At 45.6% G+C, this 19,807-nt stretch overlaps 1 protein-coding gene across 1 annotated transcript in view; it reads left to right on the top strand.

Moving 5' to 3' along the window:
- The window catches only part of LOC128699676 (26S proteasome non-ATPase regulatory subunit 10-like), a gene marked incomplete at both ends in the record, with an annotated part of 97,161 nt that overhangs the window by 43,269 nt on the left and 34,085 nt on the right, over nucleotides 1-19,807 (top strand). Inside the window, one exon of the mRNA XM_070080736.1 lies at nucleotides 17,825-17,923. Coding sequence (XP_069936837.1) covers nucleotides 17,825-17,923 — 99 coding nt within the window. The remainder of the gene's footprint in view (nucleotides 1-17,824; nucleotides 17,924-19,807) is intronic.

Genomic DNA, 19,807 nt, shown 5'->3' with positions numbered 1-19,807 from the left:
AAGCTCATGAATAATTAGTGATCTTTCCCTCTGTTCCTCCTATTTCCATTCCCTCCATATCTCTGTATCTGATTTTAGCATCTCCATTGTTGTTTCCATTATCTAGACCTCCTGGTGTCCTTATAGCACTTCTGCAAAGGACTTCTTAGCTCCTTCCCCTCCTTCAGTCCCCTCACTGGCCACTCATGTTCTTGCTCCAATTGCTTTACCCCTTTTGTTCCTCATTTCTATTTCCTGCTCCAGCACCTTCAGTCCCTCCTCCAGGCTCTGTATCTTTTCCCCAGCAGCTTCCAGCTCATCACTTCTATTTCTTGCTCTCTGCAGATATCCTCTCGTCCATTGTATTGGAAGTCTCATTTAGCCTTTTTCCCACTTTTTTTCCCACTCTTTTTCCATCATGGTCTTGAGCTCTGCTGCTCATAATTCCTTCTCATACTGATTATCCTTGGTTCTCTTGTTTCTTTGTCCTGCCTTTTTGGATCCCATTTTTTTTATTCTGATTAGGATATGCTAGATTATAAGGGTTGTAAACTTTGTCCTCACCTAATTGTAATCACCTAGTTGCACTCGCCTAGTTGTGGTTGCAGGGATAGTCACAGCTCCTGGTCCCGCCTCTTCACTGTTGCTACTAGGTTACTCTCCCTGCTCCATGAGCTTTATCATACCTCTTGAAGTTGTGTATGGATCCTGCCTCCACTACATCACTTTTCAGACTCTTCCACTTCCTGACAACTTTATGACTGAAGAAATACTTCCTAACATCCCTGTGACTCATCCGAGTCTTCAGCTTCCAATTGTGACCCCTTGTAGTTGTGTCCCATCTCTGGAACATTCTGTCTGTCCACCTTGTCAATTCCTCAGTATTTTATATGTTGTTATCATATCCCCCCTCTGTCTCCTGTCCTCAAGTGTCGTCAGGTCGATTTTCATTAACCTCTCCTCATAGGACATGCCCCTTAGCTCATGGACTAGTCTTGTTGCAGACCTTTGCACTTTCTCTAGTTTCCTGACATATTTGGCTAGGTGTGGGTTCCAAACTGGTGCTGCATACTCAAATATGGGTCTGGCATGCACAATTTACAGGGTCCTGAGCGATACCTTGTTGAGATGTCAGAGTGCTATTCCTAGGTTTACTAGGTGCCCATGTGCTGCAGCATATGGGCGCCCACCCCTCTTGTCTTACTACTGTCACCCTGTCATAGAACTTCAGTGTACTCACCTAATTGTACTTACCTAATTGTGGTTGCAGGGGTCGAGACTCAGTTCCTGGCCCCGCCTGTTCTCTGAGTGCTACTAGGTCCTCTCTCTCCCTGCTCCATGAGCTTTATCATACCTCATCTTAAAGCTATGTATGGTTCCTGCGTCCACTACCTCACTTGCTAGGCTATTCCACTTCCTGACTACTCTATGACTGAAGAAATACTTCCTAACATCCCTTTGACTCATCTGGGTCTTCAACTTCCAATTGTGACCCCTTGTTTCTGTGTCCCCTCTCTGGAACATCCTGTCTCTGTCCACCTTGTCTATTCCACGCAGTATTTTGTATGTCGTTATCATGTCTCCCCTAACCCTCCTGTCCTCCAGTGTCGTCAGGCCGATTTCCCTTAACCTTTCTTCGTAGGACATTCCCCTTAGCTCTGGAACTAACCTTGTCGCAAACCTTTGCACTTTCTCTAATTTCTTGACGTGCTTGATCAAGTGTGGGTTCCAAACAGGTGCTGCATACTCCAGTATGGGCCTGACGTACACGGTGTACAGTGTCTTGAACGATTCCTTACTAAGGTATCGGAACGCTATTCTCAGGTTTGCCAGGCGCCCATATGCTGCAGCAGTTATCTGGTTGATGTGTGCTTCCGGAGACGTGCTCGGTGTTATACTCACCCCAAGATCTTTCTCCTTGAGCGAGGTTTGCAGTCTTTGGCCACCTAGCCTATACTCCGTCTGCGGTCTTCTTTGCCCTTCCCCGATCTTCATGACTTTGCATTTGGCGGGGTTAAATTCGAGAAGCCAGTTGCTGGACCAGGTGTCCAGCCTGTCCAGGTCTCTTTGAAGTCCTACCTGATCCTCATCTGATTTAATTCTCCTCATTAACTTCACATCATCTGCGAACAGGGACACTTCTGAGTCTAACCCTTCCATCATGTCATTCACATATACCAGAAATAGCACTGGTCCTAGGACCGACCCCTGTGGGACCCCACTCGTCACAGGTGCCCACTGTGATACCTCATCACGTACCATGACTCGTTGTTGCCTCCCTGTCAGGTATTCTCTGATCCACTGCAGTGCCCTTCCTGTTATATGCGCCTGATCCTCTAGCTTCTGCACCAATCTCCTGTGAGGAACTGTGTCGAAGGCCTTCTTGCAGTCCAAGAAGATGCAATCAACCCACCCCTCTCTCTCGTGTCTTACTTCTGTTACTTTATCATAAAACTCCAGTAGGTTTGTGACACAGGATTTGCCTTCCATAAATCCATGCTGGTTGGTGTTTATACTCTTGTTTCGTTCCAGGTGCTCCACCACTCTCCTGATAATCTTCTTCATGTCTTTGCATACTATACACGTCAGTGACACTGGTCTATAGTTTAGTGCCTCTTTTCTGTCTCCTTTTTTAAATATGGGTACTACATTTGCCATCTTCCATACCTCAGGTAGTCGCTCAGTTTCAAGGGATGTGTTGAAGATTGTGGTTAGTGGCACACACAGCATTTCTGCTCCCTCTCTAAGGACCCACGGGGAGATGTTGTCTGGTCCCATTGCCTTTGAGGTATCAAGGTCCCTTAGCAGCTTCTTCACCTCCTCCTCAGTTGTGTGTATGTCATCTAACACTTGTTGGTATATTCCTTGTTGGCGTCCCCCTCTGTTCTGTCCACCCAGAGGCCTTCCTGTCTCCACTGTAAATACTTCCTTAAATCTCTTGTTGAGCTCCTCACATACCTCTTGATCGCTTCTGGTGAGTTCCCCACCTTCTTTCCTCAGCCTGATCACCTGGTCTTTGACTGTTGTCTTCCTCCTAATGTGGCTATACAGCAGTTTCGGGTCAGACTTGGCTTTCGATGCTATGTCGTTTTCGTACTGTCGCTGGGCCTCCCTCCTTATCTGTGCATACTCGTTTCTGGCTCTTCGACTAGTCTCTCTATTTTCCTGGGTCCTTTGCCTCCTGTATCTTTTCCATTCTCTGTTGCACTTAGTTTTTGCCTCCCTACACCTTCGGGTAAACCAAGGACTCGCTTTGGTCTTCCCATTATTTCTATTGCCCTTGGGAACAAACCTTTCCTCTGCCTCCCTGCATTTTGTTGTTACGTATTCCATCATTTCATTTACTGACTTTCCTGCCAATTCTCTGTCCCACTGAACCTCCTGCAGGAAGTTCCTCATACCTGTGTAGTCCCCCTTTTTATAGTTTGGCTTTTCCCATCCAACTCCTGTTACCCTCTCTACTTGTAATTCTACTATGTATTCAAAACACAGAACCATGTGATCACTAGCTCCAAGGGGCCTCTCATATGTGATGTCCTCAATGTCTGAACTGCTCAGGGTGAACACAAGGTCCAGTCTTGCTGGTTCATCCTCCCCTCTCTCTCTGGTAGTGTCCTTAACATGTTGATGCATAAGGTTTTCCAGTACCACATCCATCATCTTGGCTCTCCACGTTTCAGGACCCCCGTGTGGCTCCAGGTTTTCCCAGTCGATCTCCCTGTGGTTGAAATCGCCCATAACCAGTAACTTTGCTCTGTTCAAGTGTGTTTCTGGGGATGGTGTTTGCCCTTCTACCTGTGTCTGGGTTATTCTGCTTCTCTTCGTCTCTTCCTCCCAATCCTCCTTTCGTTTTTGCACTCTTTCAGTGTCCTCTGTTCCTCTTGTGTTCTGTCTCAGTCGAGGTACACACTCTGGAAATCCAGTTTTTTTTCTCTCAGCGGTGCTTTCTCCTGCAGGATCATGGTTCGAGTTGGTTCTGCCTTCAAAATTACTTTGAGAGGCCGTTTCCTTCTTGCAAAACACCCAATTCTCCGAAAATTTGCCACCTGGGTCATGTCACCCTCACCTATTGCTTTCATGATGCCTTCAATCGCTTTTATCTCCTGTTTTCTCTCCTCATAGGTTTCCCCACCGGCTTCCTGGAACCCATAGACAAAAACTGATCTCCCCATTATTCCTCCCACTGTGTCTCTCATTGTGTCCTCTGAGGTGTTTTAGTCCCTTCCCTTGGAGTGTTCCTTCTTTCAACCCCTTCCCAAGCTGAGTTGTACTCACCTATGGTTGCAGGGGTCGAGACTCAGCTCCTGGCCCCGCCTCTTCACTGATCGCTACTAGGTCCTCTCTCTCTTTGCTTCCTGAGCTTTATCATACCTCTTCTTAAAACTATGTATGGTTCCTGCCTCCACTACTTCACTTGCTAGGCTATTCCACTTCCTGACAACTCTATGACTGAAGAAATACTTCCTAACGTCCCTGTGACTCGTCTGAGTCTTCAGCTTCCAGTTGTGACCCCTTGTCCCTGTGTCCCCTCTCTGGAACATCCTATCTCTGTCCACCTTGTCTATTCCCCGCAGTATCTTGTATGTCGTTATCATGTCTCCCCTGACCCTTCTGTCCTCCAGTGTCGTCAGTCCGATTTCCCTCAACCTTTCCTCGTACGACATTCCCCTGAGCTCTGGGACTAGCCTTGTTGCAAACCTTTGTACTTTCTCTAACTTCTTGACGTGCTTGACCAGGTGTGGGTTCCAGACTGGTGCTGCATACTCCAGGATGGGCCTAACATACACAGTGTACAGTGTCTTGAACGATTCCTTATTAAGGTATCGGAACGCTATTCTCAGGTTTGCCAGGCGCCCGTATGCTGCAGCAGTTATTTGGTTGATGTGTGCCTCCGGTGATGTGCTCGGTGTTATGGTCACCCCAAGGTCTTTCTCCCTGAGTGAGGTCTGTAGTCTTTGTCCACCTAGCCTATACTCTGTCTGCGGTCTTCTTTGCCCCTCCCCAATCTTCATGACTTTGCATTTGGCTGGATTGAATTCGAGAAGCCAGTTACTGGACCACATGTCCAGCCTGTCCAGGTCTCTTTGCAGTCCTGCCTCATCCTCATCCGATTTAATTCTTCTCATCAACTTCACATCATCTGCGAACAGGGACACTTCGGAGTCTATTCCTTCCGTCATGTTGTTCACATATATAAAAAATAGCACTGGTCCTTGAACTGACCCCTGTGGGACCCCGCTCGTAACAGGCGCCCACTGTGATACCTCTTCACGTACCATGACTCGTTGCTGCCTCCCTGTCAGGTATTCCCTGATCCATTGCAGTACCCTCCCTGTTACATGCGCCTGATCCTCCAGCTTCTGCACTAATCTCTTGTGGGGAACTGTGTCAAAGGCCTTCCTGCAGTCTAGGAAAACGCAATCTACCCACCCCTCTCTCTCGTGTCTTACTTCTGTTACCTTGTCATAAAACTCCAGGAGGTTTGTGACACAGGATTTGCCTTCCATGAACCCATGCTGGTTTTCATTTATAATCTTGTTCCTTTTCAGGTGTTCGACCACTCTCCTCCTGATAATCTTCTCCATGACTTTGCACACAATACATGTCAGAGACACAGGTCTGTAGTTTAGTGCCTCGTTTCTGTTTCCTTTCTTAAATATGGGGACTACATTAGCTGTCTTCCATTTCTCAGGTAGTTGCCCAGTTTCAAGGGATGTGTTGAAGATTGTGGTTAGAGGCACACACAGCATCTCTGCTCCTTCTCTAAGGACCCATGGGTGGAAATATAAACACAAATGCAGTATAATGTGATCCTTTATTGACAACGTTTCACCCACACAGTGGGCTTTTTCAAGTCACACACAGATCTACCTGGGGTTGGAAGGTACGGGAGTATTTATAGTCATGTTCAGAATGTTGAGGTCAGGTGGAGAATGCTGCATCTGATGATCTACCGGGTGGGGTTATAGAGTCTTGGGTAGCTTGGCAGGGGTATTGGACAAGTTGTGAGTAGACCTTCTGCAGTGTTCTATGTTCTTATGTGGGATAGCGATGAAGAAGTTTCTTGGCGAGTGGTTCAGCTATGTTATAGAAGCCATTGTTCTGGTTGAAATTGTTGGTTATAGAGATAAGCGATGATTCCAGGATTCTTCTGTATTGAGTGTTGTCTTCTGTGGCTATAAGTCTTGAGTTTCTGTAGTTAATTAAATGGTTGTGTGAATTGCGATGTTGTACACAGGCATTCCTTGTATCGTCAGTCCTGCTTGCATATTGGTGTTCTGAAATACGTGTTTGGAGGTCTCTTGATGTTTCGCCCACATATAATTTGTTGCAGTCATTACAAGGGATTATGTATACCCCTGCAGAGGATGGAGGCTTGTCCTGTCTACTACTGGTGATGTCCTTGATGGTCGTGGTTGTGGAGGTAGATACTTGGAATGATGTTTTGGCAAAGATGTTGGAAACATGTTTGGCAATGGAGTTGGTGGGGAGGACTATGTATCTCTTCTCGGCAGTGTCTTCTCTGGGTGTGTTGAAGATGTTTAATGCCCGCCGTCTGCAGTCTCTGATGAAGTGACGAGGATAGTGGAGTTTAGAAAATACTTGTTCAATTATAGTGCATTCTTCCTCAAGGAACTCATTGCTGCAGATTCTGAGTGCACGCAGGAAGAAGCCTATAATTACACCACGTTTGGTTTTGGTGTCGTGGTGAGAGTAGAAGTGGAGAAGATCGTTTTGGTTGGTGGGTTTTCGATAGACTTTAAAACGAAGTTCGTGGTCAGCTTTGCAGAGGAGAACATCAAGGAAAGGAAGAGTGTTGTCGACTTCTTCTTCAAGTGTGAACTGGATTGAGGGCTCGACCTGGTCGAGGTCCTTGAGGAAGAATGCACTATAATTGAACAAGTATTTTCTAAACTCCACTATCCTCGTCACTTCATCCGAGACTGCAGACGGCGGGCATTAAACATCTTCAACACACCCAGAGAAGACACTGCCGAGAAGAGATACATAGTCCTCCCCACCAACTCCATTGCCAAACATGTTTCCAACATCTTTTCCAATACATCATTCCAAGTATCTACCTCCACAACCACGACCATCAAGGACATCACCAGTAGTAGACAGGACAAGCCTCCATCCTCTGCAGGGGTATACATAATCCCTTGTAATGACTGCAACAAATTATATGTGGGCGAAACATCAAGAGACCTCCAAACACGTATTTCAGAACACCAATATGCAAGCAGGACTGACGATACAAGGAATGCCTGTGTACAACATCGCAATTCACACAACCATTTAATTAACTACAGAAACTCAAGACTTATCGCCACAGAAGACAACACTCAATACAGAAGAATCCTGGAATCATCGCTTATCTCTATAACCAACAATTTCAACCAGAACAATGGCTTCTATAACATAGCTGAACCACTCGCCAAGAAACTTCTTCATCGCTATCCCACATAAGAACATAGAACACTGCAGAAGGTCTACTCACAACTTGTCCAATACCCCTGCCAAGCTACCCAAGACTCTATAACCCCACCCGGTAGATCATCAGATGCAGCATTCTCCACCTGACCTCAACATTCTGAACATGACTATAAATACTCCCGTACCTTCCAACCCCAGGTAGATCCGTGTGTGACTTGAAAAAGCCCACTGTGTGGGTGAAACGTTGTCAATAAAGGATCACATTATACTGCATTTGTGTTTATATTTCCATTGTGTCGGTATTTTATACCATTTATTTCCAGCAGGAGCCCTGGTGGGGGCCTGTGGGGGGTTGCAGTGGAGGTGGAGGAAGAGCTCCCATAGGGGGTTGCTGTAGGGGTAGGGTTCGTGGTGCAGGGGGTGGGAACAGAGGGATCGGTGTGTGATGGTTTAGATTGTTCAGTTGCCTTGGTTGTGTTGTGGTTGGAGTCCTTCTGCAGGTGTTTCTGAGGGATGTGCTTGCCCTTCCACCTGTGCCTGGGTTATTCTGCTCTTCTTTGTCATTTCCTCCCATTCCTCCTTTCGTTTTTGCACTCTTTCAGTATCATCCTTTCCTCCTGTGTTCTGTCTCGATCGAGGTACTCTTGAACTCCTGTTTGCCTCTCAGCCGTACTTTCTCCTGCAGGATCATGGTTTGAGTTGATTCTGCCTTGAAAATTACTCTGAGAGGCCGTTTCCTTCTCTTTGTGAACCACCCGATTCTCCGAAAATTTGCCACCTGGGACATGTCTCCCTCGCCTGTGTGTGTGTGTGTGTGTGTGTGTGTGCGCGCACGCGCACACACACACACACACGCATGCACACACACAGTAGTGGGGACAGTGTAGTGGGTCACAAGCGCCAGGCTCCGAGAATCTTAGTGCTTTTAGGGCGTGTTTTAGCAGCTAGAAGCAACCAGTGTTAGTGACAACGTCAGTGAACAACCCTACAAGTGATAACCAGTGTATTAGCAAACATAAATAAAGTGAAGGCGAGAGAAAGCCTGAAATTATACAACAAAATTTCAAAGCGCCAGTCGTTGAGGCCTAGTTGGCACCTGTTGCCACATTGTTACACATATACAAAGTACAAATCGAGTGACTAAAGAGAAAAGACCAAATAGAATTAAGAGAGGGTGGCTAACGACAAAATGTGATGTAGCACACAGAGTGAACAAGCTAGCCAGAAAGGGGATATATATATATATACATACATATACATAAATATATATAAGCAGAGGTGGTGGCAGCAGTAGGCCTGAGGGAGTAGCGCCGCCATAACAGGCTGGGTGTCATCACAAATAAGTAGTGTACTTACCCAAAGTGAAGTGTAAATTATAAAAGTAGCAGTATACAAGTGATAAGTGTGGTAAATGAGGACTCAAAAGGGCAACGAGATAAGAATAGCGAAGAAGCCAGTGGCGGAAGGGCGAGGTGCACGAGTCATCGTACAGCAAGCATCGTACAGCGAGCATCGTACATCAGGCATCTGGATGGACGTCCCCTCTGACCAGTAACGTACAAATCACCTGTTTGTGGTTGGCGGGAAGTCTGAGGGTAGAGCCATCCCAGCGGTCACTGGTAACTCCCTATCTAAACCCTGCTCCAGAGCGATTATCATACACACAACACCTAGCAGTAGTAGGAAGATAAACTTTGTAGGAGTAAGGATTAAGCAGGAGGATTAAGTCGTGGCTAATGGGACTACAGCCCTGACAACAGTTTCGAGAGATAATGTTCTAGGACACAAAGACAGTACAATCTGAGAAACAAGTATTGGGTACACATGTAGTAAAAGGTAGTACATAACTAGGTGAAAGAATGACTTGTTAACACACGCTAGTATTATAATTATTAGAACTACTCTCAGTGTTAATGGTATCTCATTAGTATTATGGATACACAGAAGTGAATTGTATTTCTGGGACATATAAACAACTGACGTGCTCACACACACACACACGCACGCACACACATACACACTCGGGGCCAGGAGCTGGGTCTCGACCCCTGAAACCACAACTAGGTGAGTACACACAGCTGATCCTTGGAATTTGACCGCCTCCCCCACAGACCTCTTACCTTTCCCCTCCCTCGCGTTTCTCCCTCTCAATACCCTCTTTCCCTCCTTTCTCCCTCTCTCTCTCTTTCTCTCCCTCTCCCTCTCTTTCTCCCTCTCTCTACCCTTTCTCTCCCCCTCACATTTCTCTCTCTCCCCCTTGGTCTTATCCCTCACCCCCATACTCTCTCCTCTCTCTCCCTCTTTCTACCCTTTCTCTCTCCTCTCTCTCCCTCTTTCTACCCTTTCTCTCTCTCCCCCACACCCTCTCCCTCCTCTACACATGTAGTAAAAGGTAGTACATAACTGGGTGAAAGAATGACTTGTTAACACACGCTAGTATTATAATTATTAGAACTACTCTCAGTGTTAATGGTATCTCATTAGTATTACGGATACACAGAAGTGAATTGTATTTCTGGGACATATAAACAACTGACGTGCTCACACACACACACACACACACACACACACACACACACACACACACACACACACACACACACACACACACACACACATACACACTCGGGGCCAGGAGCTGGGTCTCGACCCCTGAAACCACAACTAGGTGAGTACACACAGCTGATCCTTGGAATTTGACTGCCTCCCCCACAGACCTCTTACCTTTTCCCTCCCTCGCGTTTCTCTCTCTCATAGCCTTCTTCCCTCCTTTCTCCCTCTCTCTCTCTTTCTCTCCCTCTCCCTCTCCCTCTCTTTCTCCCTCTCTCTACCCTTTCTCTCCCCCCTCACATTTCTCTCCCTCCCCCTTGGTCTTATCCCTCACCCCCATACTCTCTCCTCTCTCTCCCTCTTTCTACCCTTTCTCTCTCCTCTCTCTCCCTCTTTCTACCCTCTCTCTCTCTCCCCCACACCCTCTCCCTCCTCTAGCCTTCTGTCTGTGGTAATAAAAAGTAAAAAAAAAAAAAAAAAAAAAAAAAAAAAAAAATAAAAAAAAAAAAAAAAAAAATGGGTGGCCTTAGAGGACGGAAACCCAGAGATCTGGTGGACGAACCAGGGAGGAAAGACTGGGAGCTAGAGCTCCAAAAAAGGGAGGAAGAGTGGGGAAGGAAGATAGTAGAGCTTGGTAAGAAAATGGAGGAGCGGATAGCTGAAGAGTGCAGGAAGTGGGAAGTACAGGTCTTAGCAGCAGAAGCTAGGATACAGTGCTTAGAAGAGAAACTGCAAAGCCTGAAACAGATTAGAGAGACAAATGACAATTCAGGTGTAACATCAGGAAATTCAAAGTCAGGCGCAGACAAGGGGATGGTAAGCAACAACGGAGACATGCCGAACATGAAGGCCCTATCAGACCCACGTGGGGCCAGGGAAAAGACGACGAGCACACTAAGATCAAACGACAGGTCCGAAGACAATGAAGGTATGCTATATGCAGAGATTCTAACAGCCAACTGCAGTAGCAAGGGACAGCTGGTCAGGAAAGACAGTCCACTGAGAATAGAAGTTTCAGATATGACAGGGACTGAAGGCAAGAACATGTCAATGGAAGGAAATAAAATGCCTCAGAGGACGCAGATGGAGACTCAGTGGGAGGAGGAAAGGGCGAGGTCAGTTTTTGTGTACGGGCTCCAAGAAGCCAAGGGGGCCAACTTTGAAGAAATAAAACAGGAGGAGAAAAAAATGATTGAAGGCATCATGAAAACAATAGGGGAGGGCAATATGACCCAGGTGACAAATTTTCAGAGAATTGGGTGGTTTGCGAGTGGAAGGATACGGCCTGTCAGAGTAACTTTCAAGGAAGAATCAGTTCGAACCAGGATTCTGCAAGAGAAAGCAAGACTGAGGGACAAAGAGGGGTACCAGAGAGTATACCTCGACCGCGACAGAACACAAGAAGAAAGGACTACACTGAAAGAGAGGGTACAGAGACGCAAGGAGGAACGAGAAGCAATGAAAATGAGCAGGACCCAGACACAGGAGGAAGGGCAAACACACCCCACAGAATCTCCCACCAAAAGACTCCACCCGCGACATTCCCAACGCAACTGAGCAACCTATACTACAACCCACTCACTGTTCCCTCTGCCACCAATCCCCATATCACAAACCTCACCCCAACAGCTGTCCCTTATGGGCATTCTGACCCCACCCCCATCAACACAAACCCCACCTACACCACAGCCCCATATAGGCCCCCACCAAGGCTCTCGCTCCCCCAACCCCAATATTCTTGCATGACCACAATGATAGAAAAGAAACTAAAGGTTTGGTACACAAACGCGGATGGAATAATGAATAAACATGAGGAGTGGAATGAAAGAATCAGTGAAAAATCCCCAGACATCATAGCAGTCACAGAAACAAAACTCGCTGAGACAATAACAGACACAATCTTCCCAACAGGATATCAGATCCTGAGGAAAGATAGAAGGAGTAGAGGGGGAGGAGGGGTTGCACTGCTCATAAAACACCGATGGGGATTTGAGGAAATGGAAGGCATGGACATGATTGGAGAAAGAGACTACATTGTAGGTACAATTCAGTCCGGAGAACATAAAGTAGTCATTGGAGTGATGTATAACCCACCACAGAACTGCAGGAGGCCAAGAGAGGAGTACGAAGAAAACAACAGGGTGATGGTGGACACACTGGCTGAGGTGGCAAGAAGAGCTCACTCGAGCAGAGCAAAGTTACTGGTAATGGGCGATTTCAACCACAGGGAGATCGACTGGGAAAACCTGGAGCCACATGGGGGTCCCGAAACATGGAGAGCCAAGATGATGGATGTGGTACTTGAAAACCTCATGCATCAACATGTCAGGGACACAACCAGAGAGAGAGGGGAGGATGAGCCAGCAAGACTGGATCTTGTGTTCACCCTGAGCAGTTCAGACATTGAGGACATCACTTATGAGAGGCCCCTTGGAGCTAGCGATCATGTGGTTCTGAGTTTTGACTATATAGTAGAGTTACAAGTGGAGAAGGTAACAGGAACTGAAGGGGACAGGCCAAATTATAAAAGGGGGGACTACACAGGTATGAGAAACTTCCTGCAGGAGGTTCAGTGGGACAGAGAAATGGTAGGAAAATCAGTAAACGAGATGATGGAATATGTGGCAACAAAGTGCAAGGAGGCAGAGGAAAGTTTTGTTCCCAAGGGAAACGGAAATAATAGGAAGACCAAAACGAGTCCTTGGTTTACCCGAAGGTGTAGGGAGGCAAAAACTAAGTGCAACAGAGAATGGAAAAGGTACAGGAGGCATAGGACCCAGGAAAACAAGGAGATTAGTAGAAGAGCCAGAAACGAGTATGCACAGATAAGGAGGGAGGCCCAGCGACAGTATGAAAACGACATAGCATCGAAAGTCAAATCTGACCCGAAACTGCTGTATAGCCACATTAGGAGGAAGACAACAGTCAAGGACCAGGTGATAAGGCTGAGGAAAGAAGGTGGAGAACTCACAAGAAACGATCAAGAGGTATGTGAGGAGCTCAACACGAGATTTAAGGAAGTATTTACAGTAGAGACAGGAAGGACTCTGGGGGGACAGACCAGATGGGGACACCAGCAAGGAATACACCAACAAGTGTTGGACGACATACATACAGATGAGGAGGAGGTGAAGAAACTGCTAAGGGACATCGATACCTCAAAGGCAATGGGACCAGACAACATCTCCCCGTGGGTCCTTAGAGAGGGAGCAGATATGTTGTGCGTGCCACTTACCACAATCTTCAACACATCCCTGGAAACTGGGCAACTACTTGAGGTATGGAAGACGGCAAATGTAGTTCCCATTTTTAAAAAAGGAGACAGAAAAGAGGCACTAAACTATAGACCTGTGTCATTGACGTGTATAGTATGCAAAATTATGGAGAAGATTATCAGGAGGAGAGTGGTGGAGCACCTGGAACGGAACAGGAGTATAAATGCCAACCAGCACGGATTCACGGAAGGCAAATCCTGTGTCACAAACCTTCTGGAGTTTTATGATAAAATAACAGAAGTAAGACAAGAGAGAGAGGGGTGGGTTGATTGCATCTTCTTGGACTGCAAGAAGGCCTTTGACACAGTTCCTCACAAGAGATTAGTGCAGAAGCTAGAGCATCAGGCGCATATAACAGGAAGGGCACTGCAATGGATCAGAGAATACCTGACAGGGAGGCAACAACGAGTCATGGTACGTAATGATGTATCACAGTGGGCACCTGTGACGAGCGGGGTCCCACAGGGGTCGGTCCTAGGACCAGTGCTATTTTTGGTATATGTGAACGACATGACGGAAGGGTTAGACTCAGAAGTGTCCCTGTTTGCAGATGATGTGAAGTTAATGAGGAGAATTAAATCTGATGAGGACCAGGCAGGACTTCAAAGAGACCTGGACAGACTGGACACCTGGTCCAGCAAATGGCTTCTCGAATTTAATCCTGCCAAATGCAAAGTCATGAAGATGGGGGAGGGGCACAGAAGACCACAGACAGAGTATAGGCTAGGTGGCCAAAGACTGCAAACCTCACTCAAGGAGAAAGATCTTGGGGTGAGTATAACACCGAGCATGTCTCCGGAAGCACACATCAATCAGATAACTGCTGCAGCATATGGGCGCCTGGCAAACCTGAGAACAGCATTCCGATACCTTAGTAAGGAATCATTCAAGACACTGTACACCGTGTATGTCAGGCCCATACTGGAGTATGCAGCACCTGTTTGGAACCCGCACTTGATAAAGCACGTCAAGAAACTAGAGAAAGTACAAAGGTTTGCGACAAGGTTAGTTCCAGAGCTAAGGGGAATGTCCTATGAAGAAAGATTAAGGGAAATCGGCCTGACCACACTGGAGGACAGGAGGGTCAGGGGAGACATGATAACGACATATAAAATACTGCGTGGAATAGACAAGGTGGACAAAGACAGGATGTTCCAGGGAGGGGACACAGAAACAAGAGGCCACAATTGGAAGTTGAAGACACAAATGAGTCAGAGAGATAGTAGGAAGTATTTCTTCAGTCATAGAGTTGTAAGGCAGTGGAATAGCCTAGAAAATGACGTAGTGGAGGCAGGAACCATACACAGTTTTAAGACGAGGTTTGATAAAGCTCATGGAGCGGGGAGAGAGAGGGCCTAGTAGCAACCGGTGAAGAGGCGGGGCCAGGAGCTAGGACTCGACCCCTGCAACCACAAATAGGTGAGTACAAATAGGTGAGTACGTGTCTAATAGTTACCCCTCGCTAGCTATGCAACTTCCCTCTCCTCACACTCTCGTCAACACTATCCCCACCTTATCTATGCTGTTTCTACTCTAATTCCCGTAAAATGCAGGAGTAACCAGTATCTTAGTGATGTAGAGACCAGAATCTGACAACATGCAACCACAGTAAGTGAGAAGGACTTGCGATGTGGCAGCGGGGTGATGACAAGTTGCCAAATGCTGATATTGTTGTCGTACATTTAGGCCTTGTATCACTATTTTGAAAATCCTTCACCCGTGATAGTTATAACCATTCATGCTCATACATCCCGCATTCCTCAAGGGTTTTCACTTATGGTAGAATACACTTCACATTCGGTGAGCTACACTTTATATTTATAATGGCACACAATCTGTTATGACATCACTGCTTCAAGAAGGCCTACTCGTGCCACCTTCCCTAGTTATATATTTTTTATCTCCCTTTACTTGTTAACTTTTTCACTCTCACTGTATGCTGCTCCACATTTCACTTATTAACCCACCTCTCGTAATTCTTGAACACCCACTTTCACACTCGCTTATCTTTGTATATTTGTAACTGTGTGGGAACAGGTGCCTACTAGGCCCCTAACGATTTGGCACTTTGAAGTTTTGTTGAATGATTTCAGGCTTCCTCTCGACTTTTTTTAACCACTAACTTTGTTTATTCCTTGTAGGGTTGTCACTACCACTGGTTACTGCTAGCAGCTAATTACTCCTTAAAAACACTAAGGTTCTCGGAGCCTTGTGACCCTACGTCTGCGTGGGTCGATTCACAGCTCCTGTGTGCATGCTTGTGAGTGCGTGCCTGCCTGTAGGAGTTGACTCATAGCACATGGACCTGCCAGTTAACTCTTGTCTGATTTTATTGATTCCTGGCCTGGCCTTCAAGGTTGCTTCCCGCTTCTAAAATAAAAATGTGTTTGATGGCTTCCACCACATGTTTAAACGATTCTTCCACTTATATTTTATGTCGTGCCTATGGCTTATCATCCATCCATTCCATCAAGGTTCCATTGCTCTCTCTAATCCTATCTTATACTACCTGTCAGCCACATTATCTAGTGTCTTAGAATTTAGAATCGTAAGCATGTCCTCCTTAGGTCTTAACTGTCTCCGTAGTTCATTTGTCTCCTGCATCAACCCTGTATCCAATATGTTAACATTTGCAAGCATCTTGGAGTCCTCATCACGATGCTTGTGGCTGGTAGATGTAACTGTATAAAATGACCATATTCTGAGTATTGTGGCCACTTTAGTTTATCAACGTTCCAAGTTCACTTTCTACAACGTTCCAAGTTCACTTTCAACAACGTTCCAAGTTCACTTTCAACAACGTTCCAAGTTCACTTTCAACAACGTTCCAAGTTCACTTTCAACAACGTTCCAAGTTCACTTTCTACAACGTTCCAAGTTCACATTCTACAACGTTCCAAGTTCTGTTAAGTTCATATAATAAAAATCCCACATAAGCAACTCTCGTTGTGTTCAACTTAGTCTTAATTTTCAGAATTTTTTCATTAGGGTGAACTATTTTCTGCAACTTTTCGGGAAGTTTTCAAATCATTCATGGAAAAGAAGTATTTTTAAGACAAATACATTTAATTTCAGTTAATTATAATAAGAATAAAGTTTTTTATTGTTTTTTTGCAAGGTATACAGACCATAGCTGACATCAGTGACATACTGCTATATAGAAAGCCGCTTGTTGTACCTGGAGAGGGTTTCAGGGGTCAACGCTCCCGCGGTCCGGTTTCTGACCAGACCTCGTAGTGCATCCGGGCCTGATCAACCAGGCTGTTACTGCTGGCAGCACATAAACCGACGTACGAACCACAGTTCAGCTGGTCAGGTACTGATTTCAGGTGCCTGTCCAGCACCTTCTTGAAGACAGTCAGGGGTCTATTGGTAATCCCCCTTATGTATGCTGGGAGGCAGTTGAACAGTCTTGGGGCCCGGACACTTACTGTTTTGTCCCTCAACGTACTCGTGGCGCCCCTGCTTGTCATCAGGGGAATGTTGTATCTCCTGGCCAGTGTTTTGTTTCCTTAGTGATTTTCGTGTGCAAATTTTGGACTAGTCCCTCTAGGCTTTTTCCAAGTGTATATTATCATGTATCTTTCTCGCCTGCATTCCAGGGAATACAAATCAAGGGAGTTCAACTGTTCCCAGTAAGTTAGGTGCTTTATTGTACTTGTGAAAGTTCTTTACATTCTACAGGTCAGCAATTTCGCCAGCCTTGAAAGGGGCAGTTAGTGTACAGCAATATTCCAGCCTATAAAAAACAAGCGTTTGAAGAGAATCATCATGGGCTTGGCGTCCATAGTTTTGAAGGTTGTCATTTTCCATCCTGTCATTTTCCTTAGAGATATATTAGATATATTGTTGTGATCTTTAAAAGTGAGATTCTCTGAAATTATCGCTTCCAGGTTGTTCATTAGTTTTTCGCTCCATTGTGTGGTTGAAATTTGCTTTATACTCCGAAAATGTTTAAATTTCCTCGAGTTTTCCATGTCGGAGTAATTAATATTTCTCTTCACGCAGAGCATTTTGGCCAAATTAAGTAAATTTTGTCCCAAGATGCGACCCACACCAGTCGACTAACACCCAGGTATCTGTTTAACTGATAAGTGAACAGGGACAGCAGGTGTCTTAAGGAAACACGTCCTATTGTTTCCACCCGTACCGGGGATCGACCCCCGGACCTCAGTGTGTCAGCTGAGTGAGTTAGCGATCGAGCTACGGGATAGCTTACGATGTTTCCTGTATTAAACTTTTTATGTACAACTGAGTTATAATATTAGGAGGTAATGATCTAAAGTACTTCAAGTTAGTTACCCATTAATTAGATTCAAATTAATTCTTTTTGAGGCCACTTACTATTGGCAATCATTGTAGTTTAAGGAGCCTGTTGCAGCCCCTGTTTGTCCTACATCTGCTGCATTACATATGCAGGAAATTACATACGTAGTATTATAGATGTAGGAAGTATGCTCAGTAATTTTAAGAGGTGTTAGCGTGAGCCACCACAGATGTGGGTTTTTATGAAAGAATTATTCAGTAAGCAAGAGGGAATATTTGAGTGAACCGTCCGTGATGTGCTGTGGTTCCCTCAACAGGACAGACACCCCTGCACTACGCTGTGGACAACGAGGAGGTAGACTTAGCTATCACACTTCTCAATCATGGTGCTGAAACAAATGCTGCTGACAACAATGGTAAGAAGTCACTTGCAGTGTTATTGAATTTTATGGCTTTAGTTGTTAGTGTAAGAGTGAATATTCATCGAATGTTATACTTTATATGCATGGTAGGCATAGAGATATATGTTGAATAAAAGGTATGCGGTGGGAGACTGGGATATGCTATTCAGGAAAGGGAAGATAAAGAGGATATGTACCTACTGAAGGAAGTGAGAGGCACATGTGTTACATAAACGTGATATTCGCCGCCTTGGAAAAGGGGCGAAGAGGATATGTATGAAAAAATAATGGAAGAGGGCTTTGTGTGTCTGTTAAGATGACATGTGTTTGATAAATATCTTGTACACAATATCTTGTACACAATATCTTGTACACAATATCTTGTATACAATATCTTGTATACAATACCGATAGATGAAAATTAGATACATGAGCAACATCTGGGCATCTTTATTGTAGACGTTTCGCCCTCCAGTGACTTTATCAGTACAAATTCCAGGATATGAATGGAAGACAGAGATATATTCAAAAGATGAGGTATTTATTATAATCAAAAAGAAGTGCTAAGCCACAAGGGTCATACAGCGCAACAGGGCAAGGAAGGATGCAAGGGTAATGGGTAGCAAGAGGGAGAGGGATGATTATTAGGTTATGAGGTGCAGCGGGGTAGAGGATAGGTATAGATTAAGGTAGAAAGGGCTGAGGAGAGTGCTAGAGGCATCATCGTCAGAGTTTGTGTAGTAAATCGGTCGCTGTCAAAAAGTCAGTGAGAGAATCCGGATTAAAGGAGGGTCCATCAGCAAGAAGGGAAAGTAAAGGAAGGGCAGCAGAGCGGAGACGACATTGGAAGTAAATTCTGCATGCTCTTTGATGGAGTGGGCAGTCCAACAGAATGTGGCTAACAGATACTGGAACTTGACAATTCTCCCAGAGAAGAATATGAAGCCTTTCCATGAGATACCCATGAGTAAGACGAGTGTGGCCGATGCAAAGACGGGAGAAAGTAGTCTCCCAACCTCGACAATGATGACAAGATAACGGCCAGAAACCCATAATCGGTTTAACAGAATGAAGATTGTTATGCAGCGGATCAGGCCAACGTTGTTGCCAAAGGGTGCGAAGATGGGTAACAATTACAGCAAAATAGTAAGTGAATGGGACACCTCTATATGATATCATCTCTGTATATGCGAGAGATAGTGTAACCAAAGTTGGATACGAAGAACTAGGGGGTGAGGTGTAAAATTTCCGTATAGCCTCTTGTTACAAAATTCATCTTCTTAAACTTCTTCAAAGCATGGTAGAGAGTTAAAGTAGTTTATTCTCGTTTAACAGTTGGCCTGTTTACTGTTTCATAAGTTTACCTGGAGAGAGTTCCGGGGGTCAACGCCCCCGCGGCCCGGTCTGTGACCAGGCCTCCTGGTGGATCAGAGCCTGATCAACCAGGCTGTTGCTGCTGGCTGCACGCAAACCAACGTACGAGCCACAGCCCGGCTGGTCAGGAACCGACTTTAGGTGCTTGTCCAGTGCCAGCTTGAAGACTGCCAGGGGTCTGTTGGTAATCCCCCTTATGTATGCTGGGAGGCAGTTGAACAGTCTCGGGCCCCTGACACTTATTGTATGGTCTCTTAACGTGCTAGTGACACCCCTGCTTTTCATTGGGGGGATGTTGCATCGTCTGCCAAGTCTTTTGCTTTCGTAGTGAGTGATTTTCGTGTGCAAGTTCGGTACTAGTCCCTCTAGGATTTTCCAGGTGTATATAATCATGTATCTCTCCCTCCTGCGTTCCAGGGAATACAGGTTTAGGAACCTCAAGCGCTCCCAGTAATTGAGGTGTTTTATCTCCGTTATGCGCGCCGTGAAAGTTCTCTGTACATTTTCTAGGTCGGCAATTTCACC

The sequence above is a fragment of the Cherax quadricarinatus genome, unplaced genomic scaffold, assembly GCF_038502225.1.
Source record: "Cherax quadricarinatus isolate ZL_2023a unplaced genomic scaffold, ASM3850222v1 Contig882, whole genome shotgun sequence".
In the NCBI taxonomy this organism is placed as follows: Eukaryota; Metazoa; Arthropoda; class Malacostraca; order Decapoda; family Parastacidae; genus Cherax; species Cherax quadricarinatus.
This window is presented reverse-complemented; position numbering and strand designations above follow the sequence as displayed.